A 26,707-nucleotide genomic window follows, 5' to 3' on the forward strand; every position below is an offset into this window, starting at 1 on the left:
CTATACCTCGGTAAACAAAGTAAGACCTATGACCTGGTTGTGCACCGTGAGATTTTTTTGGATCAGACATCTGGTGGTGCAGAAGGTCAAGCAGCAGGTTAAGTAGCTTCATAAAACAGGAAATGGACAGGATAGGGCTTACAAGGCACATTTGGTAGATGGCAAGAGGCTGAGGGGTCGTGAATGCCAAAGCACGTGAGCCCTAAAACATCTATTTTGGCAAACACTGCACAAGTGTCAGATATCATACAGACTACATAAGATGAACTTGCTTCCCTGGTTACACTCTTGTCTGAAGAAGGAGAGTACCTCAGCTACAGTGGGGAAAATAGGGCACTAACAACAAGTAGGGGAGCATTAACCTTACTGTAGGTTGATATTTGTACATTTATGAGGGTGTCAGTGTGCTGTATGACCCAGTGTGGGAGTAAGCATGTCAGTGTTTGAAAATCCTAGGTGGCGGGTGGCTAGGATTAGATTAGTGTAAGCTACAATAGACTAACAAGATAAATTGCTGGAAAAGGGCTGGCCCTTGCGTCGGATTAGAACCAGAGGACAGTGGGCCAAGTTCACTGAGCTTCGTAGGAGTCTTTGGCCAGTTCATTGCACTAGTTTTTCTTTTTAGGTGACCACTTGTTTGAGGGGGAGATCTTTATATCTCTGTGTTTTACAGCTACAGGATGGTGTTATACAAAGACAACATCTCATTTATGGTACCACACATCAATAAAAAATATTTGCTTTATGTCATATTATGTCTGTAAACAATCCTGCTCCTCATATACAAAGGTGTGCAAAGGATTATTAATAGACATCACATCCTCAAGTCTGGCTTCCCTTTTTGTGATATGTTCTCTTTTTTGTAATGCTTTAGGTAATAATCACCTATGATCATTCATAGGTTCTTCAGATTTATTGAATTTTAATTAGGTTTTATAGTTAATACCAGTGTTATGTGGTAATGGCTCAAAAATTCAATACTAGCAATTAAGTTTCTGTTGCCGGTTAGGTAATCTGTCTACAGCCTGAGGGACACTCGCCAACTGTCAGTGCCCTGGTTGAGCATGCATCAGGTCAGTGTGGTTAGATCAATTCCATCCCGGTCTAGTCCGTTCAGCTGTAGCCAATTTGATTTTGCCTCTCCTAATTTTAGTCATGCATCAATAGCCTGTTGTTGCTCTACCTGGCCTTGCCCATCTGGCTTTTCATAATCAGACACAACCAAGATCTCCAACTCCTCCCTTTTGCTGCTATTCATTACAATGAGCCAAAGAATTATAACCAGAAAAAAAACTTTTTGTAAATAAGTTATTACTACATATATTATTACATTTCTCTAAAATGCTTTCATTAGAGCTTGCATTGCTTGTTCTTATCAAGGGAAAAGAAAGCAGCTATTTTTTATAACACAAGGCAGGCAGCTGGCAGTGACCAGAGAGGATCTCTTAATTATCAAGATGTCACCTGCCAAAGTGGGGGTCTAATTGGATATAGAGGAACAAGAGGGGCTGAACACTGAACTAGCACAGAGGGAAGTGTGCATCTACTCAGGGATGAGAGGCTCTTGCTTGTGACGCAGAATGTAAACATCAATGGCGTCCTCCTTGGCTGAGATGTAATGCAAGCTAGCTTATTTAGCTTAGTCAGTCAGCCTCTTGTCTAAGAGTAGATACACATTTCCTTCTGTGCCCTGAAAAATATGTAATTCTCATTTTGGGTTGAACTGTCCCTTTAATGTTACCCTTTACCATGTCAAAGTCCCAGTTCTCTAATGGTCTTAGTAAGGATGAGCCTTTTTACTAAGAATCATGGCACGGTGTTTGCAGAAGGAAGCCTCCTAAGCTGGCATTTATCTGCAAGCATAATTCCAAAAGCCTCTATGACAACACATGTTGAATATATCAAATATTTAAGGTGGTAATCATCATCCTGGCAACCTTCAGTACTACAGACTCTGCTCTAGTGTTTGTAGTCCTGTGAGTGTGATTGTGGCTTGGCTGAGCTGATTTGAGCTGGACCAGTCCGGGACGACTGGGTTGAACCAGTCTGGTTTCTGCTGCCCGAGTTATGCTGTCTATGCAGGGTTTTTGTTCCAGCACCCACTGTAATTAACTCCCCTGGATCACTCTGCATGGTCACTCACACAGACAAAAAGTGATGGAGGGAGAGATGGAGGGTGGGAGAGGAAGAGAGAGGGCGGGTGACAGGCAGACACATACACAGCGGCATATGTTGACACAGACGGACAGACAGCAACAGCTTGAACACAGAAATGTAATACATGTACAAGACACGGACAAATACAGCCACTTAGGGTGATGGATGGCAAAATATACGACTGAAGATGTAGAAACATAGATATAGATATAGATATATACAGCTCTGCTCTTTTAGTTGTGGAATTCCCAGGGAAAGGCAAAGGACAGAGGAGAGACGTCCGTACTGTGAACTTTAATTACACACTCTTTGAAGCTGCATTTGGACAGCTAATCCCCTGGCTTCCCTCTCTTTGTGGACACAGTAGGAGAGGAGCTAGGTGCTCCCAGGCTGTGGTCTCACAGGATAGTGGAGATGGCATCAAATGGTGCATTGGCTAGTCACATAGAGGCTATAAATCCTGCTATCCCATTCATTGCCTGCAAATTGGGAGCACTGCACTGTCCGCCGTGTTTCGGCATTATGGACAGAAAGTCCACTGTGCCTGCTGTTTTATTACTGGAATCTGCACTTCTAATTGGCAATGACTGTTGTTTAAATTTTAAAATTATAAGAGTGCGAAGAATTGAGTCAGCGTATAAAACATGTTTTGTCTTAATCACAGACATAATCAACACATTTTAGACACCAGATTTTCACTCCATTGGCTGCATGTACATGCCAGATCTGATTTCAAGATTCTACTTTTAACTTATAAAATATTATACAGACTTGCACCATCCTACTTATCACCCCCAGTTACTCCTCACATACCTGCGAGGGCTCTACGATCTCAAACTGCTGCTCTCCTAACTATTCCAAAGGTAAATAAAACATCAGTTGGTGGTCATGCCATCTCTTTCCAAGATTCATGTTGTTTGGAGTCGCCCAAATTCAAAAGTCGACTCCTTCAATATTTAAATCAAAACACATATTTTAGCATCAGCCTTCAATCTCACCTCATCTGCCCTACATACTTTCCACACCGGCTTTCCAACTTATACTCCATCTATGTGAGCTTGATTACATACACATATATTGTGTATGTTACACTTTCTTTCTTTCTTTCTTCTATATATACATATATGTGTGTGTGTGTGTGTGTGTGTGTGTGTGTGTGTGTGTGTGTGTGTGTGTGTGTGTGTGTTGTCCTACTTCTGTACGTTTTTGTGTATTTTGCTAAGCTGCGTGATACAATAAACTTGACTTGACAAGAATATTGCAATTTATTGTAAATCAGTAATCGAGATAAACCCACACTGTACTACGGGTGTGACAATATATTGATACGGCAATTTATCGCATCGCTTCCTATATGTTGCCAAATAGCAATATTTTTATTAAAACAAGAAGGAACAGATTCCCATGACAATTTGAATAACCAGAGTCACTACTTCATGACTCCTTGTAGTGTAAACTTCTGTAAACTTAATTGACACGGATAGAAGAATTTTTTTTGCCAGTTTCTGGCTGTTTTACATGGAATGATGGCACACGTGGGCGTGGACAAGCTGCAGTCAGTGTGTGTGATAATGAGGTGCCAGGAGTCTACAATTTTTTATACATTGCTTCATCTCAGCTAATGTCAAATTCTGTGAAACTGACATCGCAATGCAATGAATAAATACATAGTTGTTATCGGGAGATATATTGATAGATTATTGTCTTGCAATGTATTGATTATCGCAGAACTGATACTATCGTAACGTATCTTGAATTGTATCGCATGTTACTCTGTGATCTGTGTTATTAAATATTTGCATTCACGGACACATTCATCAAGTCTATCATTATTAACACAGTTTATCTAATCATTAATATTCTGACTGTCCAGTCTAATGCCACTTTGCACTGTAAATAGGACAGATCATGTGATCTGAGTGACTAGAATGTTGCTCTGAATGTGGCACTGGATCCATCTATAGGCGTGTGACCAGGCCACTGTGTGTGTGTGTGTGTGTGTGTGTGTGCGTGCGTATGTGTCTCTCTGCATGTGGTAAGTTAGTGTTAGCTACGCGACTGCTCTCTGGGAGGGATGCCATGGTAATCCTCTGTTTGGTTCGACGTCTCCCCCTCTGTCTGTCTCTCTCTCCGACTCATCATCACCTCTTGTGACTCTCCCTCATTTCTCACTCGGCCTTTTTCCCTTCTCATTGGTGTCACTCTGAGTCACAATCTCAGTCTGTTTTCTCTAAAATGGTGTCTTCCTATCTGTTTACAGTCTAATTAGACTATAATTTATGCATAGAATCTTTCTAATGATCTCACTAATTTCTGACTGATGTAGCTGGTAATGTCTTTATGTTTCAAGAAAAAATAACCCGTAAAAAAATTTTTTTCTCCATAAGATTAACTCTGACCCAATGTATTAGTGGAGGCAAAATTGGATATCACAGATTCAATATGGGTGCACAAATCAGCTTAAGCCTACTGTCCTTTCATTTTCACAAAATGCTTTTCCAGCTCAGATTTGCTCACACTCTCGAGCTCACTGGGCTGCCTCCGCTGGTGTCATGAAAGAATGCTGTCGCCTGCCAAAATATATTAATGATGACATTATTATTCAAGGTGAAACAGGCTACCTTTGCAAGCAGAGCAGAACTCTCGAAAAAGAAAATAGGCCCACATTGTGTGTTTAAGCAGGACTGAACAGGAGTTGTGGCAGAACAATACAGCGAGCAGCAGATCCCACCTGCTGATGCGAACCTGATTCACTGAGGTGTTCGAATAAAACCAGAAAAGGTGATGGGGGCATGCCTGCTGCTTGTTAGTCCAACAGACAGTCTGATCTCAAGGATTAGCCAAGGCTCTTGTTTTGGAATTATCTCCAAACCAAACACATGACTGACTTTCTCACACAAAGCCAGCAGTCAAATCAGATGGCTTACCACAACACAGCTCCCTATTGTGGGGCCAAGAGTCAGAGGGATGCATTTCTCCTCTCCTCCACAAGTCTGTCTCCCACCACATGTTGAATTCACACCATCTAACAATGTTTCCCATTACTCTCCAGCACGATAAATCGAGTTGTCTCCAGTATGTAAAGACTTTGACAGAGCTGTGGTCTTAGATATTTACTAGTTTTCACGATTACCCTCCCACTGGAATGTCCATACATGACAAAGAGGTTCTTACAGCAGTGTTTGCTGTGGTTACGTCTACATTTGCTGCAATGTTCAATGTCTTTGCTCTGAGCGCAGAAAATGCATCCCATTCAGAGCTTCACTTCACACACGACAATTTACATTTCATACCTCATTATATTACACAATAGACAAAGTAGGCTGTGACATGTACTGTAGCCTCGGCTATACCCGAGCGCATAATTAAACCAGCCTAATTAACAACAACGTGTCAGACATACCCTTTAAGAACACAAACTTCTGATTTTAAAACTCATGATGCATGTTGGCTGATTAATTCCAGTTTCATAAAGTAAGAAGGTAGAGCGAACATACACCCTCCAGGCCTTTCAAGACATTTCTTACACTTAAACACAGCGTCATTAAAGCGATCCATTTCCCTGAAGTGTCATGAATGAATTAATATAATTCAAACTAATGCAGAAAACGCTGTCTAGGATAACCTATCACAACAAGCAGAAGCACTGACAGCCCACGATGCTCCTCCTTTTCACCCCAGTCTCCACTGAACTGCAGTCTCGCAGTATGAATAGCAAGCAGACGACATGCTGAGATTTCTCGATGTCAGGAGGAAGAGCTCCTGGGACATGTCTAATACGATTCACTTCAAAAGAACAACATTGTGCTTAAAGCTCTCCAAAGCGCACTAATTGGAAATATTATTTGCTGATATAAACTACGTCCATTTACCTCTCAGGGTTGTCTACACTTTCTGGATTTTTCCAAGTGCACTGTATATGTCGGGGTTATTCTGTCTTCAGCTAATGCAGAATTTATAATAATGGTTGAATATTCGGCATCATGGTGTGAAAAAAAAAAGAGAACAGTCATCTCACCTGAAGTTCACACCAAGCCACCTCCACCCACGTCTCTGTGTCCAGGCCTTTATACACAGTCTTGAAGGCTCCTCTGCCCAGTTCAATGTCAAACTTGAGGAACCTGCCTCCAGGAGAGGTGGCCACCGCCTTCATCTCCGCCTCCTCCTCCTGCTCCCGGTCCCTCTCCTTGCCCCTCTGAGGGGGTGTGGAAGAAGGAGCATCCTTGCCGGGCTCCTGGCTGGAGCTGGGACAGGATGGGTCGTGGCCCAGCGCAGCACAGGATGAAGCAACCCCTTGCTGCTGGGCAGTGCTGGTGAAGACTGAGTCTGACGAGCGCAGCTCCAGGTGGGGTGCACTGTGGGGTGCCTCAGGGAGCACCTCCACATCATCGTCCTCCTCACAAATCTCCACACTTTTCCTGAAGAAGCGCTTCTCTCTCCTCAGTCGTTTCTGGCCAGTGTCAACCGGTAAGGAGGGCGAAGAGAATGAAAGAGGTCTGACTGGGTTCTCCTCACCAGCCTGGCTGGCTTCCCCTCCTCCTCCTCCTCTGATTCCTCCATCCTCTCCTCCTGTTGCTTTCCTCTCCTGAGTCTGGGAGGAGGGGAAGTCCGAGGGGGTGCTGTGTGTCCTCCCCCTCTGTGGGTCAGCCCTGCCCTCCCGCTCCGTGTCCTCCTCCCTCTGTCCATCAGGTTTCTCCGTGGAGTCCTCGGTGCCAGTGGGCTCTCCTGGGTCAGTAGCCATGGGGAATGGCCTTTCCCACTCCTCCTAGACCTCCTCCTCCTCCTCCTCCAAACCTTTGCTCCTCCGTCAGTCCCCGTCTCTGTCTCTTTCTGTGGTCACCCACTCGCCCCTTCTAGTCTAACAGGCTGTTTTTTTCCAGTGTGGCAGGTGACTGAAGGCCGTCCTTAATCAAACCTTCTCCTCCTTTTCTTCCACTTTCTGTCTCCCGTCTCCTTTTATTAGATGTGTTACAGTACACAGGTGGGTGAGACCACAGCAGTTAGCGAATAGTTTCTGTCCTCACTTTCCTCCTCACCATTTCCTACATTTTCTTCAAAACCCACTTAGGTGCAGTACTAATCAAAGTAAACCACACGTCTCCCAGCTCTTACAAACACACACTGAACCGGGAGTTTTTTTTAAGCCTGTTGGGAAGCTGCAGTGTTGTTTCTTTCAAACTGTTGTGTGAACGTCTTCAAGTAAACCCTGCAAGACAAAAACAAAACACTGCATTAATATTCAGGCAGGCGGGGAAGAGAATTATTGTCAATGCTGTTGCCATTTTTAACTCTCTTAAGAAGAATGGAAGTGGCATGCTGCTTGTAATAATGACATACATTATAAATGGAAAGTCAGAGGGTCCCCTATATGTTAGAGGAGGACCAAAGCTGGCCTGACGTAGGGTTAAATTTTGCAAAGCAGATGTTTCTAGCTAAGAAAATGTTATCTTAATGCTTTTATTTTTTCAGAGGTAAAAATGCTCTTTTATCCCTCATTATTTATTATTTTACATAATCTGAGCACAGCAGGCAGAGTGTACAGGGAGTCAGTCAAACAGGAAAGTACCATTTTGCATCTTAACAATGCAATACAATACAACAGGTGTTTGCCTTTGTTGTTAAGTTTGTCTTTTGTCCCTTCAAAGGAAAAGGTTTGGGCAGCCCGGTTTTCGAGGGACAAAATGGACCAACACAAAGAAGAAAATCCTTACAGTGCCTTTGTAAGGAAATTGACTTTTCAGAGTAGCTGAGTATGCCTGTGGTGGGGCGAAGGACCACTTTCTCCTGTAATCAAGATCTTGATTGGCTAGCGTCTGCATTTGTTTTGAAAGCATGCGAGAGAAAGATGCAGCATAGTTTTAACACCATTTTTCTTTTTTAAACACAGCTGTTTGCAGGATGCATGACAGTGAGGTAATATATCTATGTGTGGCTACATAGAATTTATTACTGTGATATGGCAATGGTGAAACCAAGTATACTTTGTTTTAGTGTCGTACTGTAGCACCAGACTACAGAGTAACTTCTTTCCTCAGGCTGTGAGACACCCCAATTCATCCTCAGAACTCTGACAGAATTTTTAAAAATTTTTTATGGCTAATCCAACCCAGTGACAGGCATTAAGGATAATATAAAGAAAATAGTCAATATTCTCGTTGTCTCGTTTGCTTATGTAGGTCATATATACCCCCTTTCACCCAACGTGAACCAAGGTAGCTCTTGGCTGGTGCTCGAGTTGTTTTTGAATTGCGAACCACCTGAGAACCGGTTTCCTTTTCCACGAGCTATAGAGCCATAGCCATATAGAGTCATGTCATTACATGACTGTGTACGTCTCACATTTCCCAGCATCGCGAGGAACAACTACAGTGGACTGCACTCACTTTTTACATGTCTTGCTCCAGGCTTTGCATGCCTATATTGGAATCCGAACAGAACTGGTCCAATGCATTTGTGCCGCTGATTGATGTGGACGGCGATTATGCTCGAGAAGAAATGTAATTACCGACCACATTTTGATTCTTGTGAACACTGAGCATAAGCTGCTAATGTGTGACTTTGTAAGCCCCAGCCCTATCAAGCTTTGACTGCGCTCGTATCAATCCATGGTGAAAAGTCTTTTCATTCTTCTGCAGATAAGTCAAACAACACTACACACTACACTAGCTCTGATGATGATCCGTCATAAGGTTTTAATTAGTCCTTGGTCATGATAATCCCACCCCTAACGTAAGCAGTTCTTTGCCTGTTGAAATGCAAAGAACTGTTTTCAGAATTGGCACTGGCTCCAAACTGGCCCTTGAACTGCCCTGGTGAAGAGGGGGTAATATAGGCATCAGTATTAAATTGAGACACTTTCATAACCAGGTAAAAACTCCTTGTAGTGTGTATAAAGTATGTGTAATTTGAATTGGATTGGATATAAAGTGCACAAATACAAGAAGAAGAGTTGTAACTGATTCAGCAGCTCTTTCTTGTAAGGAAGGAAGCCACTGCTGCCACTTGAGAATGCAAAGTGTTGATTGCCTGTAAAACTTAAGGCAAACATTGAAGAGAAGATTCCATAATTGGTACAATGTTTACAGTAATCAGATGCGGGGTAAAACCTCAGACAGTAGAAATGTCCGTAAATGGTCTTTTTCCACGGCCACTTGCAAAGATGACCCGAGGTAATTAATGTTAATTCAAACTCTGTAGTGAACTCTGTCAGCCCAACTTGTACCCATATATGGTAAGAACATCCCAAAACCCATTTAGGAGAGCGACCATTTAATCAGCTTAAATCTGCCAAACAAAAGCTTCATCTCTGTTATGGGCTAAACTTTGACATCCTCAAGGAATATCCTGCTAGCGTGGTGAAGAAATACACATGGCTTCATCAATCATCAAGTGCGTGTTTATCAGCATCTTCTCACTTAAGTTGTGTATTCCATTAGTCAACAGAAAAGCTGCAGTTAGGAGTATGCGATCCTGACCATTAAATATGGATGATGAACTATGGGCCGCTTGAGTGTGAATAATTCATACACAGGGGGACTGTCGAACTATGCTAGAGTGACTACCACACATCTGCAACAAAGGGCTCATAAATACACATAACTCTGATTACGATTATCATCAGCACAGGCCTCAGCCCACAGCATTATTCAGTGCACACCCAGTCAACCGTTCAAGCAGGGTCAGTATTATCCTCTGCCAGCAGAAAGGTGAAACTGAACACAGCAGGTTTCCTCTGACCCTGCAATGCTGCAACTCATTCACAGTTTAGGTATGTGTGCGAGTACGTCTTTCTCGTGACATCTTTATCTTTACTTCTCCTCTATCACTCTCCATCTGTCCCTGGGAGGTTATCATATCTCCTCCGCCTTCTGACACCCAATGATCTCTCAGTGGCTGCATCAGAGCTGTTTCATTAAGACACTGAACTTACTCTGGAGCCAATAGCTAAGAGGCAGGGTTGGGTTGGCAATTACGGTAGCAATAGCTACAAAAGCCCAAAGCTTGTGATTAAAGCAGCTGGACTTACAGGAAGAGAGCGTGCTAATGCATCTCAACGACAAAAGCTGTAATGAAGTAATGAGGCTGTCCTGGGAGTGTAATGGTGCAGTAAATGAAAGTAAAAAGTGCACTCCAGGTCAAGGGATTAACTCACTTTGCATATTAGTTTACAACTCAACACATATTACTTTACCACTGAGCAAGTGGCACTTTCAAGAGGCACTGTCTGCACCCCTGTCTAGGGTTACAGGACTCTTCGGTATGAAGCTGTACACACAGACCACACATATACAGTCTATCCTGGCCCCCTGAAATCTGCACTGACAGCCGGGCTCGGTCAAAGTCACAGCAGCAAATCCAGACGTTTTCTTCAGTTTTAATGAGCAAAGCCCACCATGACCACTGGGGGGCTCGTCTAGCAGCTCGCAGCTGCTATTATCTCTTTTATCATGCGGTCATTAACACTCACATCAAGTCTGTTGTCTCTACAGACTCAAAGCAGAAGAGTCCGACAGGCAATGCTAGTAGCTGTCAGTCACATTAGGGACACAATAGGCTGATATGAGACCAACTGCTAGGAGGCTCCTGAAGAGCAAGAAGAATTCCTGTTCAGCTACATTCCCGAGACACAGACACATGCTCCAAGAGACAGGAGGTCATAATTATCAAGCTAGAGGCCTCCCACAACACACTCCACACCTAATACTGCGGCTGCAACTAAGGATTATTTTCATTTTATCCATTAATCTGTTAGATATTTTCACAATGAATCGATCAGTTGTTTGAGTGTGAAATGTCAACAAGTTTTAAGAAATGTTCAACACAATCTCCCAGAGTGACGAGAGCCTGGCCTATGTATTGGTCGACCATTTTTGGCCAATCACAGATATATCAGTGTTGTATTATTTTAAAGAATATGGTGCAGAAAAAGATGCTTGAGGTTTTTAAATTAACTCAGCTCTTTCACATTTTAGATGTGTTTTTGTGTTTCTGTAGCATTGAAGCTGAGCGTAATAATTGCAGCACTTGATAAGTATTAGCAACGCTGCTATTCAGTAGCCTTTCTGTCACTCACTGGTTGTAACTATGGTGACAGTTGCCACCTGTGGCATTAGGGGCATCGCCTCTATTGAGGTATTCAAGTTTTCTGGTAGAAATTCCTGTATTGTATCATATTGTAATATACATACTGCAGAAAAACAAAATACTGTAATGCCAGTTTTTTTATATTGTGCAACTAATGATTATGTTCATTGTTGATTAATCTGTTGATTATTTTCTGGACCAATCGATTAGTTGTTTTGTCTTTAATATGTCAGAAAATGGTTAAAAAAAAAATGTCAGTCACTGTTTCCCAAAGCCCATGACAACGTCCTCAGTACTTCAATAAATAGAAATAAAAGAGAACATATGACTTATCTAAGACTTCACAGTGACTACAACTAAAGAGAAATGACCTGGATTAGGCCATATTGTACTTCATACTGTATTGTACAGTGAGACTAAAAAAGGTGAAGGCTAACAGGATGTGGGGGACATAAAGGGGGGAAAAACAACAGGCGATAAAGAGAGGGAAGTTGCCCTTTAAACAGGAGCTTATTCGCCCATGTCCCCAGGGCAAGGAGTTCCCATGAAAGCCACATACCGGACAGAGTTATCACAGTACATCAAACACGTTCAACCCCATCACTGTCTCTCACACCCGCCCAGTCTCCCCTTCCAAACACACACACACACATAGACACACACACACACACACACACACACACACACACACAGATACAGATATAAGACACACACAAGCAGGCTAGAACAAACTTTGTGTTTCACTCTTTCGTTCTCTCACTGTCCCTCTTACACTCGTTCTATCTTTTATACAGAGACAAACACACACACACACACACACACACACACACATCCAAAGCAAACCCTCTCTCGCACCCAAACCGCATGTCCCCTTTCAATGAAAGAATGCCGAAAGGAATTTCCTGACACCAGCCAAATGACCAAGCAACTGCCCATGTGGGCAAAAGTGGCAAACCAAAGTTGAAGATAACAAAATCAAAGTCGTAGCTTGAAGCGGCGACATCTTTCTGACGACTCCAGAGTGCAGAAAAAACATCGAGTTCACACGTCAGAATCATTGTCTGATCATTTTTCTATCAGCGCTGGAGTACATGAGAACCGAACATCTGACGCGCTTGCACTATGCCTGCCCTCCAGGCTTCTGTGAGGCTCCTGCATGGGGAGAACACCTGCAGCTGCCTAATCATGTCTGAAATGTGCAGCGAAAATCATTGTGACACCTTTGCTTCATGACTGCCAAAGATGTGATTTCTATGCCTTTCTCAAAAAACGCTGAAGGCAAAGGTTTGTTTTTGCTAGAACTTTTTTTGGCATCTGCGCTCAAAAGTTTTGAGACAAGGAGAAAAAAGCCAAAGACAAACAAAAGTGCACACACCAGAGTCTCTCTCGCATCCCCTACACGATCTATAACTTTAAACACAACAAATACATTGCAACCCTATCTGCCCACTGCACTTTTTTTTCATCCCTACTTCATGGGGATACACACATTAATCCCCTGGAACCAAACTGCCGCTGGAAAATTAGGCAGGCAAACAAAGGAAGAGCCGGGGGGACTCTGTGTGTGTGTGTGCGCACAGACAGCGCCGTTTTTTGCAATCGAGGGGGACGTGCAGATGAAAAGAGTGAATAAAAAGTGGCGAGGGGGACAGGAAGGGATTGTAGTTGGTGGGAGCAGGCGGACAGCAGAGTTTCAAACAGAGAGAGCGAGAGAGGGAAGGAGAGATGGAGCGAGGGGGGCCGGCTAGTAGAAGGGGTGGGAAAAATGTGTGTGTGAAAGAGAACAAGAGAGAGATAAAGAGAGGGGGGTGGCACAGACAAAAAGGGGGCTGGGGGGGATTTTGCCTGATAAAATATGTGCCAATGTTTGTGTGAATGAAAGCAGTGACTATAGCTAAATTTTTGACCCGGACAAAAGCAGCTACAGTTGTGCGTGGAGAGGAGAGGAGAGGAGAGGAGAGGAGAGAGGAGAGGAGAGGAGAGGAGAGGAGAGGAGAGGGGGATGAGGAGGATAGGATGAAGAAGAGATGAAGAGGAGAGGATGAAGGCGAGAGGTAGAAGAGAGGAAGTGGAGGAATGCTTTTAGTGGTTGGAAATGGTTGAGAACATGAGGCGTTTACATTAGCCTAGGAATAGTTTCCGTTGCTATGTCCAGTGTCACAGTGAGACTGGGCACAGTGGGCTGAGGGAGAGCAGAGTGAGTTTATCTGTCTGACTGCACTCTAAGTAAAGATGAATCAAACGGGCAATCAACCAAAAATATATAATCGACTATTTTGTCTATCGATTCATGGTTTAGTCTTTTTTTTTTTTTTACAAAAATCCCACATCTTCTGCAATTATTGCTTCTCATTTATAAGATTTGCAACCTTTGTGTCTTATGTGATTGTCACTTGCATGTATGTTGGTTTTAGACCATTGGTTGGACAAAAAAAACAACAATAAAATGAAGGTCTTACCCAGGGCTCAAAGAAATAAAAGTCTTTTTTTTTGTTTTTTTTTTGTTTTTTACTAGTTTTTGTTACTCAGCAAAGTTGTTCTTGTGTTAGCTCAGTAAACTTGGACCAATTTTAAGAAAGTAAGCATTTTTTTTTATTTAAATGAACAAGGTTTGTTGCATTAAAACAACTTAACTAACTTAACTATAAATTCAATTGTAAACTTGTAAGCAGCATCAGTTCTAAGGTTTGCAATTAGTGCAAAACTAGCTGCCTCAATTAAACAGAGCACGACTGATGATACTCAATTGTTGGGGGTGATGCCAATACTGATAATGGGGACTGAAAAAGTTTGGATAGCGATGTATCGGCTGAAGTTCTCATATACACAAAATATATACATAAGCGATGATTCCTCAGATTTCGTTATCAAACTCTTGTGTAAAAAATACATTAGCAACGGAGGCGGGATGTTTTACAGTGTAACAGTAGACTTCTTTGGCAAAAATTACATCAATGCACTGAAACAGTAAACTTCACTGGGAAGTGAATGATTATAAATAACCCTGACAACTTATTTCTGCAATATGTTGGGTTAGGGTTAATATTGGCAGATAATATTGGCTGGCCGATACGTTGGTCGAGCTTTACAATTAAAGGCTGCTGCCCTCACCAGTCTGCAGCAGAAATACTAGTCAGTTAAAAATTTGTATTTTATTAATTATGTATTAACAGGAACTTCCCATTGGTTATTTAATACTGATGCCTCCATATGACCTACATAAGCAAAGGAGACCATCAGCAAGAGGAATGGGCTTTTTTCTTTAGTTATTGTCGTTAATTTTAGTTTTGGTCCCACTTATCTGGGTTGAATGAGTCATGAAATTAAAATTATTTTTATGGAGAAGTGCTGAAAATGAATTAAGGGATCTCACAGCCTGAGGAAAGCTGCTGCTCTGTAATCTGGTGCTACAGTCCAGCGCTAAAACAAAGTCTACTTTATCACATTAGAGTCATTAATCTTACATAGCCACAAATAGATAATAACTTCAATGTCATGCATGTTTAAAAGAGAAAATAGTAATACAAATACGTTGCCTCTCTCTATTCACTCGCTTTCAAAACAAATGCATTCGCTAGCCAGGTCTAGATCGACACAGTTCCACTTTTGTCCACAGGGGCCGCCAGAATCAATAAAACATGAAAGCTCCTTCTAGTAGCCTTATGATTATTTTTTTAACGTGAATATTGTTTTCAATGTCATCACGTTAGCATTTAAAATACGATTTGGTTGTTGAAGAGTGTGATTAACGGTTTCAAACAATTCATAAATATTTGTACAAACTTCAATATTAGCTGTACTTATAGATAACATTGTGCTCAATTTGGACTGTTTCCTGTGCTTCTTTTTACTTATGGGAAATCATTCAGACAAATTATTTAGAAACAGTCAGAAATCAGTTAGTACAGTTGTGTTGTCGGGTGTAATTCAAGTCATGAGAGCACAGCATCACAAGTATGCATGTGTTGCACTTGCTACATCAACTGCCAGTAACACTACTTTGCATATTATCACATTGTTGATTATACTGATTGAGTTTTGACATGCCAGACGGGGAGGTTAATCTGGATCTCGATTACAGACTGGGAACTGAGAGAAGAATGACAAAATGGTGTTGTATTTCGCTGATTTAGCAGTGGAGTTCCCCCGCAGTCCTGATGATCGAATCCAAACCAATACCTGCCTGGAACATCAGCTTTTCCACCCATGATTAATGCAACACTCAAATCGAACCAGTCCTTTCCCAGTTCAGCATTAGTCCCACAGAGATTTAAAGGGGAGATGGAGGCTGAGTGATGTGGGGAGACGGGGCAGAGGGAGCACAAGGTCTGAGAGCTGCTGGCCAAAATTCAAATGGGCTCCATTTCAAGCACCAACTCTTCTGAAGTTCACAGGTCTACATCTGAACTGTGCAGCTCAGCTGTGGGCCACATTGGCAGGTAAAAACAAAGGCTGTGCTTGTTTAGCTAGGTCGTGTCTAACAGGCAAGGCTGCTGCCATGAGCTAAGTCACACGAGGATACATCACCTTAAGTGTCAGGTGTAAACCTGCAAAGAGCTGACGTTGTCTGCTGCTGTCGTGTGGAAAACAGGAGGGACTCAGGCTCAGACTGTGACTGTGTGGCACTATAACAATAAATTACAATGTTCAAGATGAGCGCTATGCAATGTACACAGCTATGGGAGAGAGAGCACTACAAATTGAATTCAAGATAATTTATTAATGAGCAGATCTTAACAATAACCCTATAATAAAAGCATCATTCATCTGAACTCAGCACAGTAATTTAAGATCGATGTGTGTGCAACTGAGCAAGAAAAGATAATGTCAGAGTTAATTAAAACTACTCCTCCTCCTCAACGACTGCACGAGTCGCTTCAGCACATGTTGGTTCCACCAAGCGTCTTCGGACGTTTTTCGAAATCCGATGAAAAATATCCAACGCCGGCCACTAGAATCAAACACACAATGATTGTTCTCGTCCCATTAGGGAAAACTCAAGGCTGAAAAACACAACAAGGACTTTTGTCCAATCCAGGTCAAGCATGGGAGAGTGGAGTGTAGGTAGCACACACACAGTACTGTTCAGCGAGAGGGAGAGGGAGAGACAGACAGAGAGAATATGTGTTATCTAACCCCCCTGTTTTGTTCTCTTTCATTCCCCTCAGCGAGCAGAACCGTCCCATACCAAAGGATTCCTCTAATCCAGGTGAGAGAAAGGCTCCTTAATCAGCCAATGATGAATCAGGATTACATGTTGCTAAAGTGGCTTACTACTCCTGCAGCTCATATCGACAACTGAGCCCCTTTTTGCTCATGCAAATGGCCTGTAGAGTGATGGAGAGATCAGCAAAGTGTTGATTTCAGCATTTTTAGGAGAGGAAGCATCCTCCCTCATGATTGAGTGCACCAGTATGGCTTGGATGCAAAGTTTTGATGTATGTCTGTAAAATATCGATACAGGAGAAGCGGATGGAGATGCTTGGTGTTATAGATCATTTATAGATCAAACACACTGACGCTGTGATTGAGTTTTAGGGATGATTTTACACATTAATTGTGAAAATTGCTCAAAGCAAAGAACCCATGATGTGACAGAAGCTCTGAAGCAATAAATGTCTGTTATTTATAGGCTACAGCAGCATATATACACACAGTGATGCCTGGATGTGCAAGCAGCATGAAGGGCAGCTATTGGCTAGCCGGCAGCTCAGCTGACTCCAGAAACGCCATGCAAACGGTGAAAGACACAAAGTACGATCACCACACAGGGCGAGGGAGAGAAAGAGGGAGAGCATAGGGACTGAGATGACTGACACCAGCACAAATCAAAAGCCCCAAACCTCCTGGCGTTTAATGGCATTTAATCACCAAACATGAAGGACTGGATAGTTGGTGTCCGAGGGCCTGTGAGCTCGTCCCCTGCAGGTCTGCACTCAAGTGTTCATACAGAGGGTGATTTATTTAAAGGTATTAAGCAGCCATAGGAGAGGAGGGATAACGCTACCCAAAATGCTCAAAACAAGACTGGATAAAATAAGAATAATAATGTCTCATTGAGCATCACTGTCCTGGAAATACGTACATTACTATTTGCCTTGTAATTGTAAAATAACAACAAACATTACTCACCCAGATGCAGCATCGTAGCTCGTCGGTCCAGCGATATATGTATTATTTTTAAAAAGACGAGCCCCTCAGCGCTGATAGCTAGCTAACTCACTGGAAATGTTGTATTATTCATTTAGCTCTGTACAAACGTTATTACACGAGATTTACACTGGGCTTTCTGCCTACAAAAAATATTCTAGACCCACTGAAAAAATACATTTACAAAAAAAAAAGAAAGAAGAGAGAGAGAAAAAACAATCTTTAGAAAAAATGTGTCTCTCTGTGTATGAGATCCGCTCGCCACGGTGCTGTCGGACTGAAAATCCCCAGCGGAGCCGTCGAGCCTCGGTCCGTGTGAGAGCCAGGCACAGAGCTCCTGGTGTACGTGTTCCAGTCCAGACGGTGTTTGCCGTCGCTGTACAAATTTCCCCGCTCGCTGCTCCGTTTAAAGGCTCCAAGTTGTGCGGCCGGCCATTCATGTGAACCCGAATAATATCAGGAACTTATGTACATAATTTACAACGCACGACTCCGACGGCCTTCAGCAGGTTCTCGTGTGTGCTGTGCGCGCTCTGCCTGCTCGCTCTCACTTGCCACAGGGCTCTTCATCATCCCGAGGACGACGGACACCGACAGTGAGCTCGCTGCGCCGCCAGAGGGCGCTGCTGATGCGTGTTTATATACGCGGCTTGTTGTTACGTGACTTTGGTGCTGCATTCAAGTGCCGCTCGTAAGCTTTAGTTGCTGAACAGAAAACGAGCATTTTACCGGTTTTGTATATATGTTTATGTTTTTTGCTGTGACAATAACAAATACTTTTTATGGTTGCTGTGGTTTTATTTTAGAAACCAGGAAGACAAATTATTAAATCAATATAGAATGTACAATTCTTGCATGTTCCACTGGTGAAAGAGCTATTGAGATCTTTTACTCTATTTTATATATATTTGTAATCACATTTGACTGTTATTATTATTGTTATATTTATTATTATTATTATTATTATTATTATTATTATTATTATTAACATTTTTAAATCACATTTTACTATTATCATTATTATTATTATTGTTACATAATATTTTTTAATTGCTTGTTTTTATCTTTTGTCCTTTATCTTTTATTATTTTAACTATTCATTTTTATTGCAATTGGTGTGCATTAGTCTCTAAACCTTTTCTCAATTAATTGTAAAGCACTTTGAATTGCATTTTGATTTGTTTTGAGAGGTGCTGTATAAATAAAGTTTGAGTGATTGATCTTTGACTCAAGAAAAATCAGTGATGCCACAGTATGAAAATACTAGATTACAGGTCGAAGTCCTACTTGAGCAAAAGTACAGATGTATTTAAAGTAAGAAAAGTAAAAGCGCTTCTTATGCAAAATGAACCTACTCTTTGATATACTTTATTTATTTTAACCTTATTAATATTCTATAAATAGTTTTATTTATACAGTGTTGTGAAAAGAACCCAAAAGTCAAACTTGAGTAAAAGTAAAGAAAAAGAAAGCCACCCATACAAATAGCACTTCAGTTAAAGCCTTAAAGTATCTGATATTAAATGTACTTAAGTATCAAAAGTACAAGTAGAGTAAACTACACCTTTATCTAACTGTATGCATATACTGTACCAAGGGTCGACCGATTATCGGTCTGGACGATTATTGATTATCAAAACCGATATTCAGCATTACACATACATTCATTTAAAAATGTGCTACTTTTACTCTGAAGCAGCATGCAATCTGCAAAGTAATGACTACTTGAAGTTATCAAATAAATGTGGTAAGTACAATATTTGTCTCTGATATGTCGAGCAGTGAACACATAAACTAGCATAGAATGGAAATAACAAAGTACAGGTACCTCAAAATTTTACTTCAGTAGTGTACTTGGTTAAATGTACTTGGTCACTTTTTACATCTGGTCAGCAGTATATCTATCAGCAATTTTTTAAAATCTTTTTACTTATTTCATGTTTATCTTGTGCTGTAGAAACTCTTTAATTTGTATCCATTGCTCATAATGTACACATAATTAGCTGCAGTGACAACTTAGTACCACAAGTGGAAGTAATAATATGCATCTCATCTTTAACTTTAACTGAATATGAAAGTAGGTCCACATAATAGCACTTATGATGATGGTGGAACCTAGATAATAATCTTTGCATTAAAATAAACCAGTATTCTACCTCAATAACTGGCTCATGGTCTATCCCTTCGGACATCACATAACCCACATTCCTAATAGGGGCACTATGTACTTTTGGAGAAATAATTCAAAACTCAGAATTTAATAGTTGTAATTATACAAACTCAGAAATTCTTTATTTTTTCCACAACTGAATAAACAAGCTGTTCTCTGAGGAAAACACAGTGCACCTTAAAGTACACTGAACTCCTTTTTAAAAATGAATTCCCGTTTTTTTCTAACGACACTTGAAGGCCCCATAATACATTTCAACGGAACAATGACACTGATCGTGGTTGTCATCATTACGTTACAGACTATTGACTCAACCATCAACGCTATTTTATGCTTTGGCTGAATTCACCGTCAGACCTGAAATCTTCCACCTTCGGTCCGCAGTGTTTATCCCACCACGACATCTGCTAAGTGAAGCAAATGCCTTGAGCAGAATGAACTGAGTAACCCCAGTGAGACTTGGACTTTTGTCGCCCTCTGGTGAATTTCTTCAGGTAGGCCATCAGAAGGACCCATGGGTTAAAAAATACCCAAGTAGTGTTTGGATTTTTATTTATTAGCATTGTTGTCACAATATAAAGACAGACTCTAATGCCTTGTAGAAAAATCTTTACACTTGGATAGGAAGCTAAAATGAATTTCTAACATACATATAAAATAATGTTTTTACTTCTATGCAATTCCTACATGTGAGATTTGTAAGAAGCCCGGTTGGACACACTCAACGTTTAGAAGAAAAAAAAAATACATACACAACCACACATTTTAGGTTGAGTCCTTAAAACAAAGCACTCAGTGAAAGATGCTTGCAGGCCTGAGAAAACATTAAAAACATGGTTGGTGTTGTAGTGAACCCACACTATGAGTGAGATTTCAAATAAATAGTATCGTCAACAGAAAATGATCAAGGCCAAATTCAACTCAAATGTAAACATGTGGCAAGCAATAACCGGAGTGCATCAAGTTCAGAGGAAACAATGGCAGCGAACACTAAGCATAACAATTTCACAGAAATATATACCACACAATGAAAATATATTAACGCATTTAAATATAAAATCTGCCCACAGACCTCGTGCTCAGTGGGGCATTTAAACTACTAATGTACCTCAGATATTTTTCCTATGCTGACGTGGATTAGGTTTCCCAAAGCCCTAGTGTGAAACCAATTGCATCCTGTAATGTGCTGCCTAACCATTTTTTTTTTTATCTGTCTTTTGCCTGCTTAACATCCAATGTCGTGCAAGTATCCCACGCTTCATATTCCCATTGCTCAAGAGTATTGACACCCTACAGGCAGGCTTACAGGGAGGAAACGCATCTATTTCCTACAATGGCTTTGGAAGACCTACTCCAGCTGTATTCATTCACAAGTCGCTGTTACACTTTGGTCGTCAAACATTTGGCCTCTCAAGTTCCCCTGAACCAAACAAACATTTTCCTCGTCTCTAAAAACATTATTTCAGCTCGAATGCGGCTCACAAAGCTTATTTGACAAATCCTCGACAGGTTCCAGCAATTTTAAATATATCAAGTCCCAGGACAATCTTTTCAGTCAGCTTATGCCTCTGCCACGAGGGAGGGGTAAAATAAGTGTTTTTTTGTGGTTAAGATTTTGGATGTTTTCGCTCCTTCAGCAGCTCCACGGCTCTCTAAAAGTCATTTAGATCCACTGCTGCCGTTCCAAGTGTTACTGTACTGTATGTGAGAGAGTATCGGGCACGGTTATGCTTCCAGTGGTGCCCGCAGGGGAATACAGCCATCCATCTCCAGAGACTCGGGCCAACCTTCATACTTGTTGCTGCTCTTACTGTTCTTCATGCGCTAATGGGAACAAGCACAGGCAAACAGAACTGAAAACACACCACTGGGATCAGCTTCTCACTGCGAAGTAGCTGCTTGATGATGAATACAGAGAGCTGAACAAAAAACAATTTAACTTTTCATGGTCGTTGATCATGTAAAAGGGCAATAAAAGCTTTCCAAAGTATACTACAAGTTATGAGACTCATAATTTTCTGACTTTCATATGAGCCCATAAATGTGTCAAGCCCTAGAAGTTTCCAAACCGCCCTTTTTTAATTGCATTACCATGCAACATAATATAAAAAACGATGCACAAGCTTGGAAAGTAGGAAAATCAGCAACGTCTATGGCCAGGCTTGTAAGTTAGTCATGTGCAATATAAAAATGTTATGTCATGATTATCCTGCAGTTCACAATATTATTCTGACAATAAAAACTCAATGAATAAAACTCATAAAATGACACTAAAACACACTTGAATCACTTTAAATTACGTTTTGTTAAGATACAAAATCATAAAATTAACACCTGGAAAAAAGTGCAATCTCCTTTGTGGCAAATTCAAAATAAATGGTAACGTAACCAAGCTTTTTCAAGTCACTCGCGAGGACACCTATGATTAACCCCAATAAAGGAAATTCATCATGTTCGCCTTATCTTGAGTGTTTCCTTCCAGATCCACGATATCTCCACTCAGATACCACTGATTTCCTTTCCGATCTGATAATACTTTGTACAAAAGCTTAATAAAACTGCATTCTGTAGTTTTTATAATGTGAGGAACTCCCGCTGTTTGAACATCAACACGGAAACTGAAGCCTACACTGGTGTGAATCACTTTCCCACGGTCTGAAACTGAAATGTTTGAAACATTTGCTAATTGGAGTATGTCTCAGTGAGTAATCCCTGTTGGATTTCAAAAAGGTTGGTAAGCTCAGCAGTGGCAACCATCCGCAGGCTGGTCTCCACGCCGTCCATTAATTCCTGATAATAGACACCTAATCGAGCATTATCCCTTCCTTGGCTCGGCCGAAAGCGTGATACAATTTGTCTTCAATTTGACACAGCTGGGTGCGACCGTTTACAGAAAGTTGTCCATCAGTGTGGATGCTCACATCATTATTGTTATAGTTACTGTTAGTGATTGTTCTTGGTGTGGACAGCCCTCTTGTCATTTCAGTACATACTGTGCGTGTATCCTCTCCTTTATTTATTGGATATAATTTAATTGCCTCTACTATAATATCATTGCAACTGTAAGCAGCAAGTCTTTATAACATTACCTGATGAATCTTTTTGCACTGCACTTTATATGATGAAACAGAGAGGATGCTTTTTTTTTATTTTTTACACCGCATCTGTAAACAGTAAACTGTAGATACATTCTACCCTTATCCACTGTTCAGCTTTACTAGAAACAGTAACATACCTGCTCAAAGGGACTCTTATTCTCAATGCCCTTAGCTCCAACAAACACCCAGCTGTCTCGAAAGGCAAGCTCCTTCACCGCCGTGCTCCCAAGCTCCTCAAACAGTCGCCGGGACTCGTCGTTCAACCTGTCACCAGAAGTGAGGATAAAGCAGCAGGTTAATGTTTATTAAATGGGTTGGCTGGTCTTCTAAACAAGAGGGTTATAGGTTAATGCAAGTGCTTAACCTCGGTTAGATTTTATTGAAATTACATGTAGGCTATTACCATTTCTCAGTGAGCCCCTCCAGGGCTTTAACATGTCAACAGAACTTTTCTGGTTCAACAAGGAGGTTTAACCACTTTACAACCGTGACAATCCATAATGCGTTTGATGGTAACAGGGAGGGATTTATGATCATGCTCATGCTCTTAGCGGAAAGGCAGCAAGAGTTCAATAACAAATGAACCAGCCGTCAAATATAATTGCATTTATTAAAATGATAAAATATCTTTCAGTGACTGACTTATCATATGTTCAAATCAAATTAATTTTATTTCTTAAAATTGATTTGATGTGATTTAATATGGTGTTATCAGAGCTAGAGTTAGTACATTATTTTAGAAGGATTTTCTGTTGTTTGCAAAAAACTCATAACATCCTGAAAGCACTCAATAAATAAAATGCTCTGATAAATACAAAAATAAAAAAAATAATAAAACATGTCTGTGACTGTTGCAGGCCTCTAATAAGCTCATCCAATTGTTTCATTCAGCCTGAATAAAATGATTGGACAGCCTTCCTGACTGTCTACCAACATCCCTGCCTATGCACTCACTGTTCATGACCTCAGTCACTGCCAAGGCTAGGCGGATATATTGCTAGTGCTATTAAGTGTGATAGTCACACAAGAATAGCAGCAAAGTACAGAAAGAATGTCCAAATCCTAACATGCTAGCTCAACAGCGATGAGTAACGTCAGCACAAAGCACTATAACAATAGCAGGCATTCAATCAAAGGGGTTTCTTTTTCTCCAAATCTTCAGTCTAAATTGCTCACAACTCCTTCCCTGTTCTGCTCAGTGGTCAAATCCACCTCTCCAAACCTGGTCCTGCTGCAGAGTTTTGTATTCTTTGTCTGTATTCATAGGCCCGTTCGTGATTGGATAGCCTTATTGGCTACAAAAATGCAGATGAAAAGGTCAAACTGTACTCAGTATACAATTATGATTTGAAAAGTAATGTAGTAGATTACACGGTGTAGTGCAGACTTAAGAACAAAAAAAAAATTACAGACTCCGAAAAAACACTCATAAAAGACTGAACACAGTAATTTGAGTAGCTGTAATGAGTAACTTCCACTCATTCACTTAACAGAGTTGTTTATATATGTATTTAACAGAAAAAAGCTATTTAACCCCGAGATCCTTTCGGGGGGTTAAAATGTCACATAACTGCTGGTGTAACTCCTCTAAGTTGTGGCTATGAAAGGTGATAACAAGCGAATTAATAAGCATCAGTGGATGGTTTATAAAATTGGTTGTCCCAAAATGCTATCCTCTGTAGCAGTGCCCCCTGATTAATTTATTCTTCAATATATTTCAGTTATAACATAAAAAAGAGGGGTGTTCTTACTTTGTAGCTGGATCATCATAGGAAGCCACAAACACAAGTGTTCCTTCATGGATCGGCCGGAGAAACTTCAACAGGTCAGAAACATCTGAGAACAAACATCAAATGAGCTATGCACTGTGGATTATAGCTTGGTAATGCCAAGCCATATGTACCAGATGGGAAATGCATACTCTACATTAGTGTCTGGTTTTTATTACCTCCTGCCCACATGTCAAAGTTCTTTGTGTCCAAGAGCTCTCCCGTCACCCCTGGAGCAAAGAAACACCAGTCAGATGTTAAAAATAGCATCAGTTACCAGGAGCTTTAAATATGACTGCAGCACGGACAGGTTAAAAGGTGGAGGATGACGCTCTTACCATTTACCAAAGCTACATTTAGTCCTCTGCCAACGTTGTTCTTCACACTGCTCACCAACCTGTGAGACAGAAACACAAGAGGTTGAAGCACTCACTGAAACACTCTAGGAGAACACTTCTTTAACGTATACACGCTACCTGACACTTGAGAAACGACAACATATACAACGGGACCAAGACTACAGACAAAAACCAAAGAAATGGGGGACAGACAGAATGAAAAGAATACTTGCATTCAGCTCCACAGACAGACTCGGAGGCCTGGTTGTGACAGCAAAAAGGGAAAAAAAGAACAGAGCGTGAAACCCAAACAAAAAAAAAGAAAGAAAAGAGACAGCACAGGAGACAAAGACATAGATGAAAGGAACTGGTAAGCACTGAATCTCACATCTTGTCCTCCAGGCAGATTTTTGGTCCAATGACGTTGGCAGCACCAGACACCAGACGGAAAGCCAAATGTTTTGGGGGACACGGAGCCGAGAGTCCACATTTATACCTCCGAGGGCGGGATTCAGCTGAAATATGATACATTAGTTAATGGTAATAAAGATTCAACATTACCGTGATGATATTTGACAGGAACAATAGTCATATTATACAGTTTCCTCTACTTACCAGGTGTTGGCTCCTCACTTGCACCTAAAAATAAATAATAAATAAAAATACACAGCATTAATCTCATAACTTAATCTCTTTGTTTGATCATTTTATACACTGTGATGCCTTATAATTGCTTGTTTTGCTCGACAAACAGTAAAAAAACCTTAAAGATAATACATTTTCAATTATATAAAAACAGATAAACTCCCCAAAACATCACATATATATATGTTTTTCTTACCGCTGAAGAAATGTCGCACGGATGAACCACTTTCCCCTCCGAATAATGTGTTTGCTAGCAGCCAGGTGAGCCCTACCAACAGCAGCACAGCCACAGCTCTGAGGGGGCCTGCCAAGAGAAAACAGGACATGCCAGTTTAGTCATGAAACATGATACTACCTGCGAACTAACAAGCTCACACTGAATGTAAATAATATATTTTTACATATATAACCAACCTGTTAATCTCATGATTCACAGTGTTATAAACCTGGAAAGAGACAAAAAAAGCCACATTAGGGGGGTTTTAAGTTCAGTCTATTTTTTTTTTATGTTTTAATTTATCATTTATAATAACAGACAACACACACAAAAGGGTACACAAACAGTACAGTGAAGGAGATAAATAAACAAATACCATAATAAAGATAAATTCATAATAAATTTAATTTCGAGCATTTTCAAAACAAGTCATTATACACTACCATTACTTGTGTACATTTTTATGTAGCCTTTAAGAGTTGATCATGTAAAGAGTGGGCATTACTTTGGGACGACATCTTAAACACAAAGCTTTGAGTTTGTTATAGTGGTCGAGTAAGATGGCTCTGCAGACATGACGTTTGATGAGAAGACGTGAAACAAGACAGTCGCAAAGACAAGACAACAAAGACAACTCCTTTGACAATAGAGTCAATCACTTGTATGTACTTGAAATGAAAAACGACGTGTCTTACCGTAGTTTCAGGCGAGTAAAGCCTTTTCTTGCCACCTTTGCTATGATGTAATTAACGGTAAAGAAGAGCTGTTGCTCTTGCCACCCGGGACTTCTGACTATTTCTTGCGCTGTTTCCTCATGGAGGCTCTCCTGGTACGAAGCGGCTTTTAGTGAGAAAACATACTGAAGCCAAATGCTCAGTCGACCATTTGCAAAAGTCTTAATATTCCGCTTTTAACAGGCATGGAAAAAATTCGGCTTATCCCACCTGTCTTCCGGATATGTTACCAACCCCCAGTCTGTGCCTACTGAGTCTGCGCGGGGATGATCACGTGACTACCTAACGTTTATTTTTTATTATGGAACAAGATGTGTAATACGTCACATCTGTTCTTCCATAGCA

General features: G+C 41.0%; 2 protein-coding genes across 11 annotated transcripts in view; both read right to left on the bottom strand.

Annotated features, from left to right (window-relative positions):
* The window catches only part of wnk3 (WNK lysine deficient protein kinase 3), a 45,017-nt gene extending 27,058 nt beyond the window's left edge, over positions 1 to 17,959 (bottom strand). For all 10 annotated transcript variants that reach the window (XM_084367479.1, XM_084367477.1, XM_084367480.1 and 7 more), the window contains exons 1-2: positions 17,374 to 17,959; positions 6,176 to 7,363 (exon numbers count right to left, since the gene is read on the bottom strand). In XM_084367479.1, the coding sequence (XP_084223605.1) occupies positions 6,176 to 6,898 (723 nt within the window). In that variant the 5' untranslated portion in view covers positions 6,899 to 7,363; positions 17,374 to 17,959. The remainder of the gene's footprint in view (positions 1 to 6,175; positions 7,364 to 17,373) is intronic.
* Positions 17,960 to 20,096: 2,137 nt separating this feature from the next.
* fam3a (FAM3 metabolism regulating signaling molecule A) lies at positions 20,097 to 26,614 on the bottom strand. Its single transcript, XM_084367861.1, has 10 exons — positions 26,324 to 26,614; positions 25,826 to 25,857; positions 25,608 to 25,715; positions 25,382 to 25,405; positions 25,155 to 25,281; positions 24,767 to 24,825; positions 24,608 to 24,658; positions 24,411 to 24,495; positions 22,797 to 22,923; positions 20,097 to 21,385 (listed from the first exon to the last, which is right to left on the bottom strand). Exons 2-10 carry the CDS (start codon positions 25,836 to 25,838, stop codon positions 21,287 to 21,289), a joined length of 693 nt encoding a protein of 230 aa, XP_084223987.1. The 5' UTR covers positions 25,839 to 25,857; positions 26,324 to 26,614; the 3' UTR covers positions 20,097 to 21,286.
* Positions 26,615 to 26,707: the final 93 nt, after the last annotated feature.

This window comes from Pagrus pagrus (genome assembly GCF_965226575.1).
Source record: "Pagrus pagrus genome assembly, chromosome: 11".
Classification (NCBI taxonomy): domain Eukaryota; kingdom Metazoa; phylum Chordata; class Actinopteri; order Spariformes; family Sparidae; genus Pagrus; species Pagrus pagrus.

Bases quoted from the DNA above. Each gene is read 5' to 3' on its own strand.
- fam3a (XM_084367861.1), bottom strand. The intron at 25,282-25,381 runs GTAAGTAGAGGA...ATCATATTTCAG, and splicing joins AAGTGAGGAGCCAACACCTG to CTGAATCCCGCCCTCGGAGG. The intron at 22,924-24,410 runs GTAAGAACACCC...TTCTGGTGACAG, and splicing joins TATGATGATCCAGCTACAAA to GTTGAACGACGAGTCCCGGC.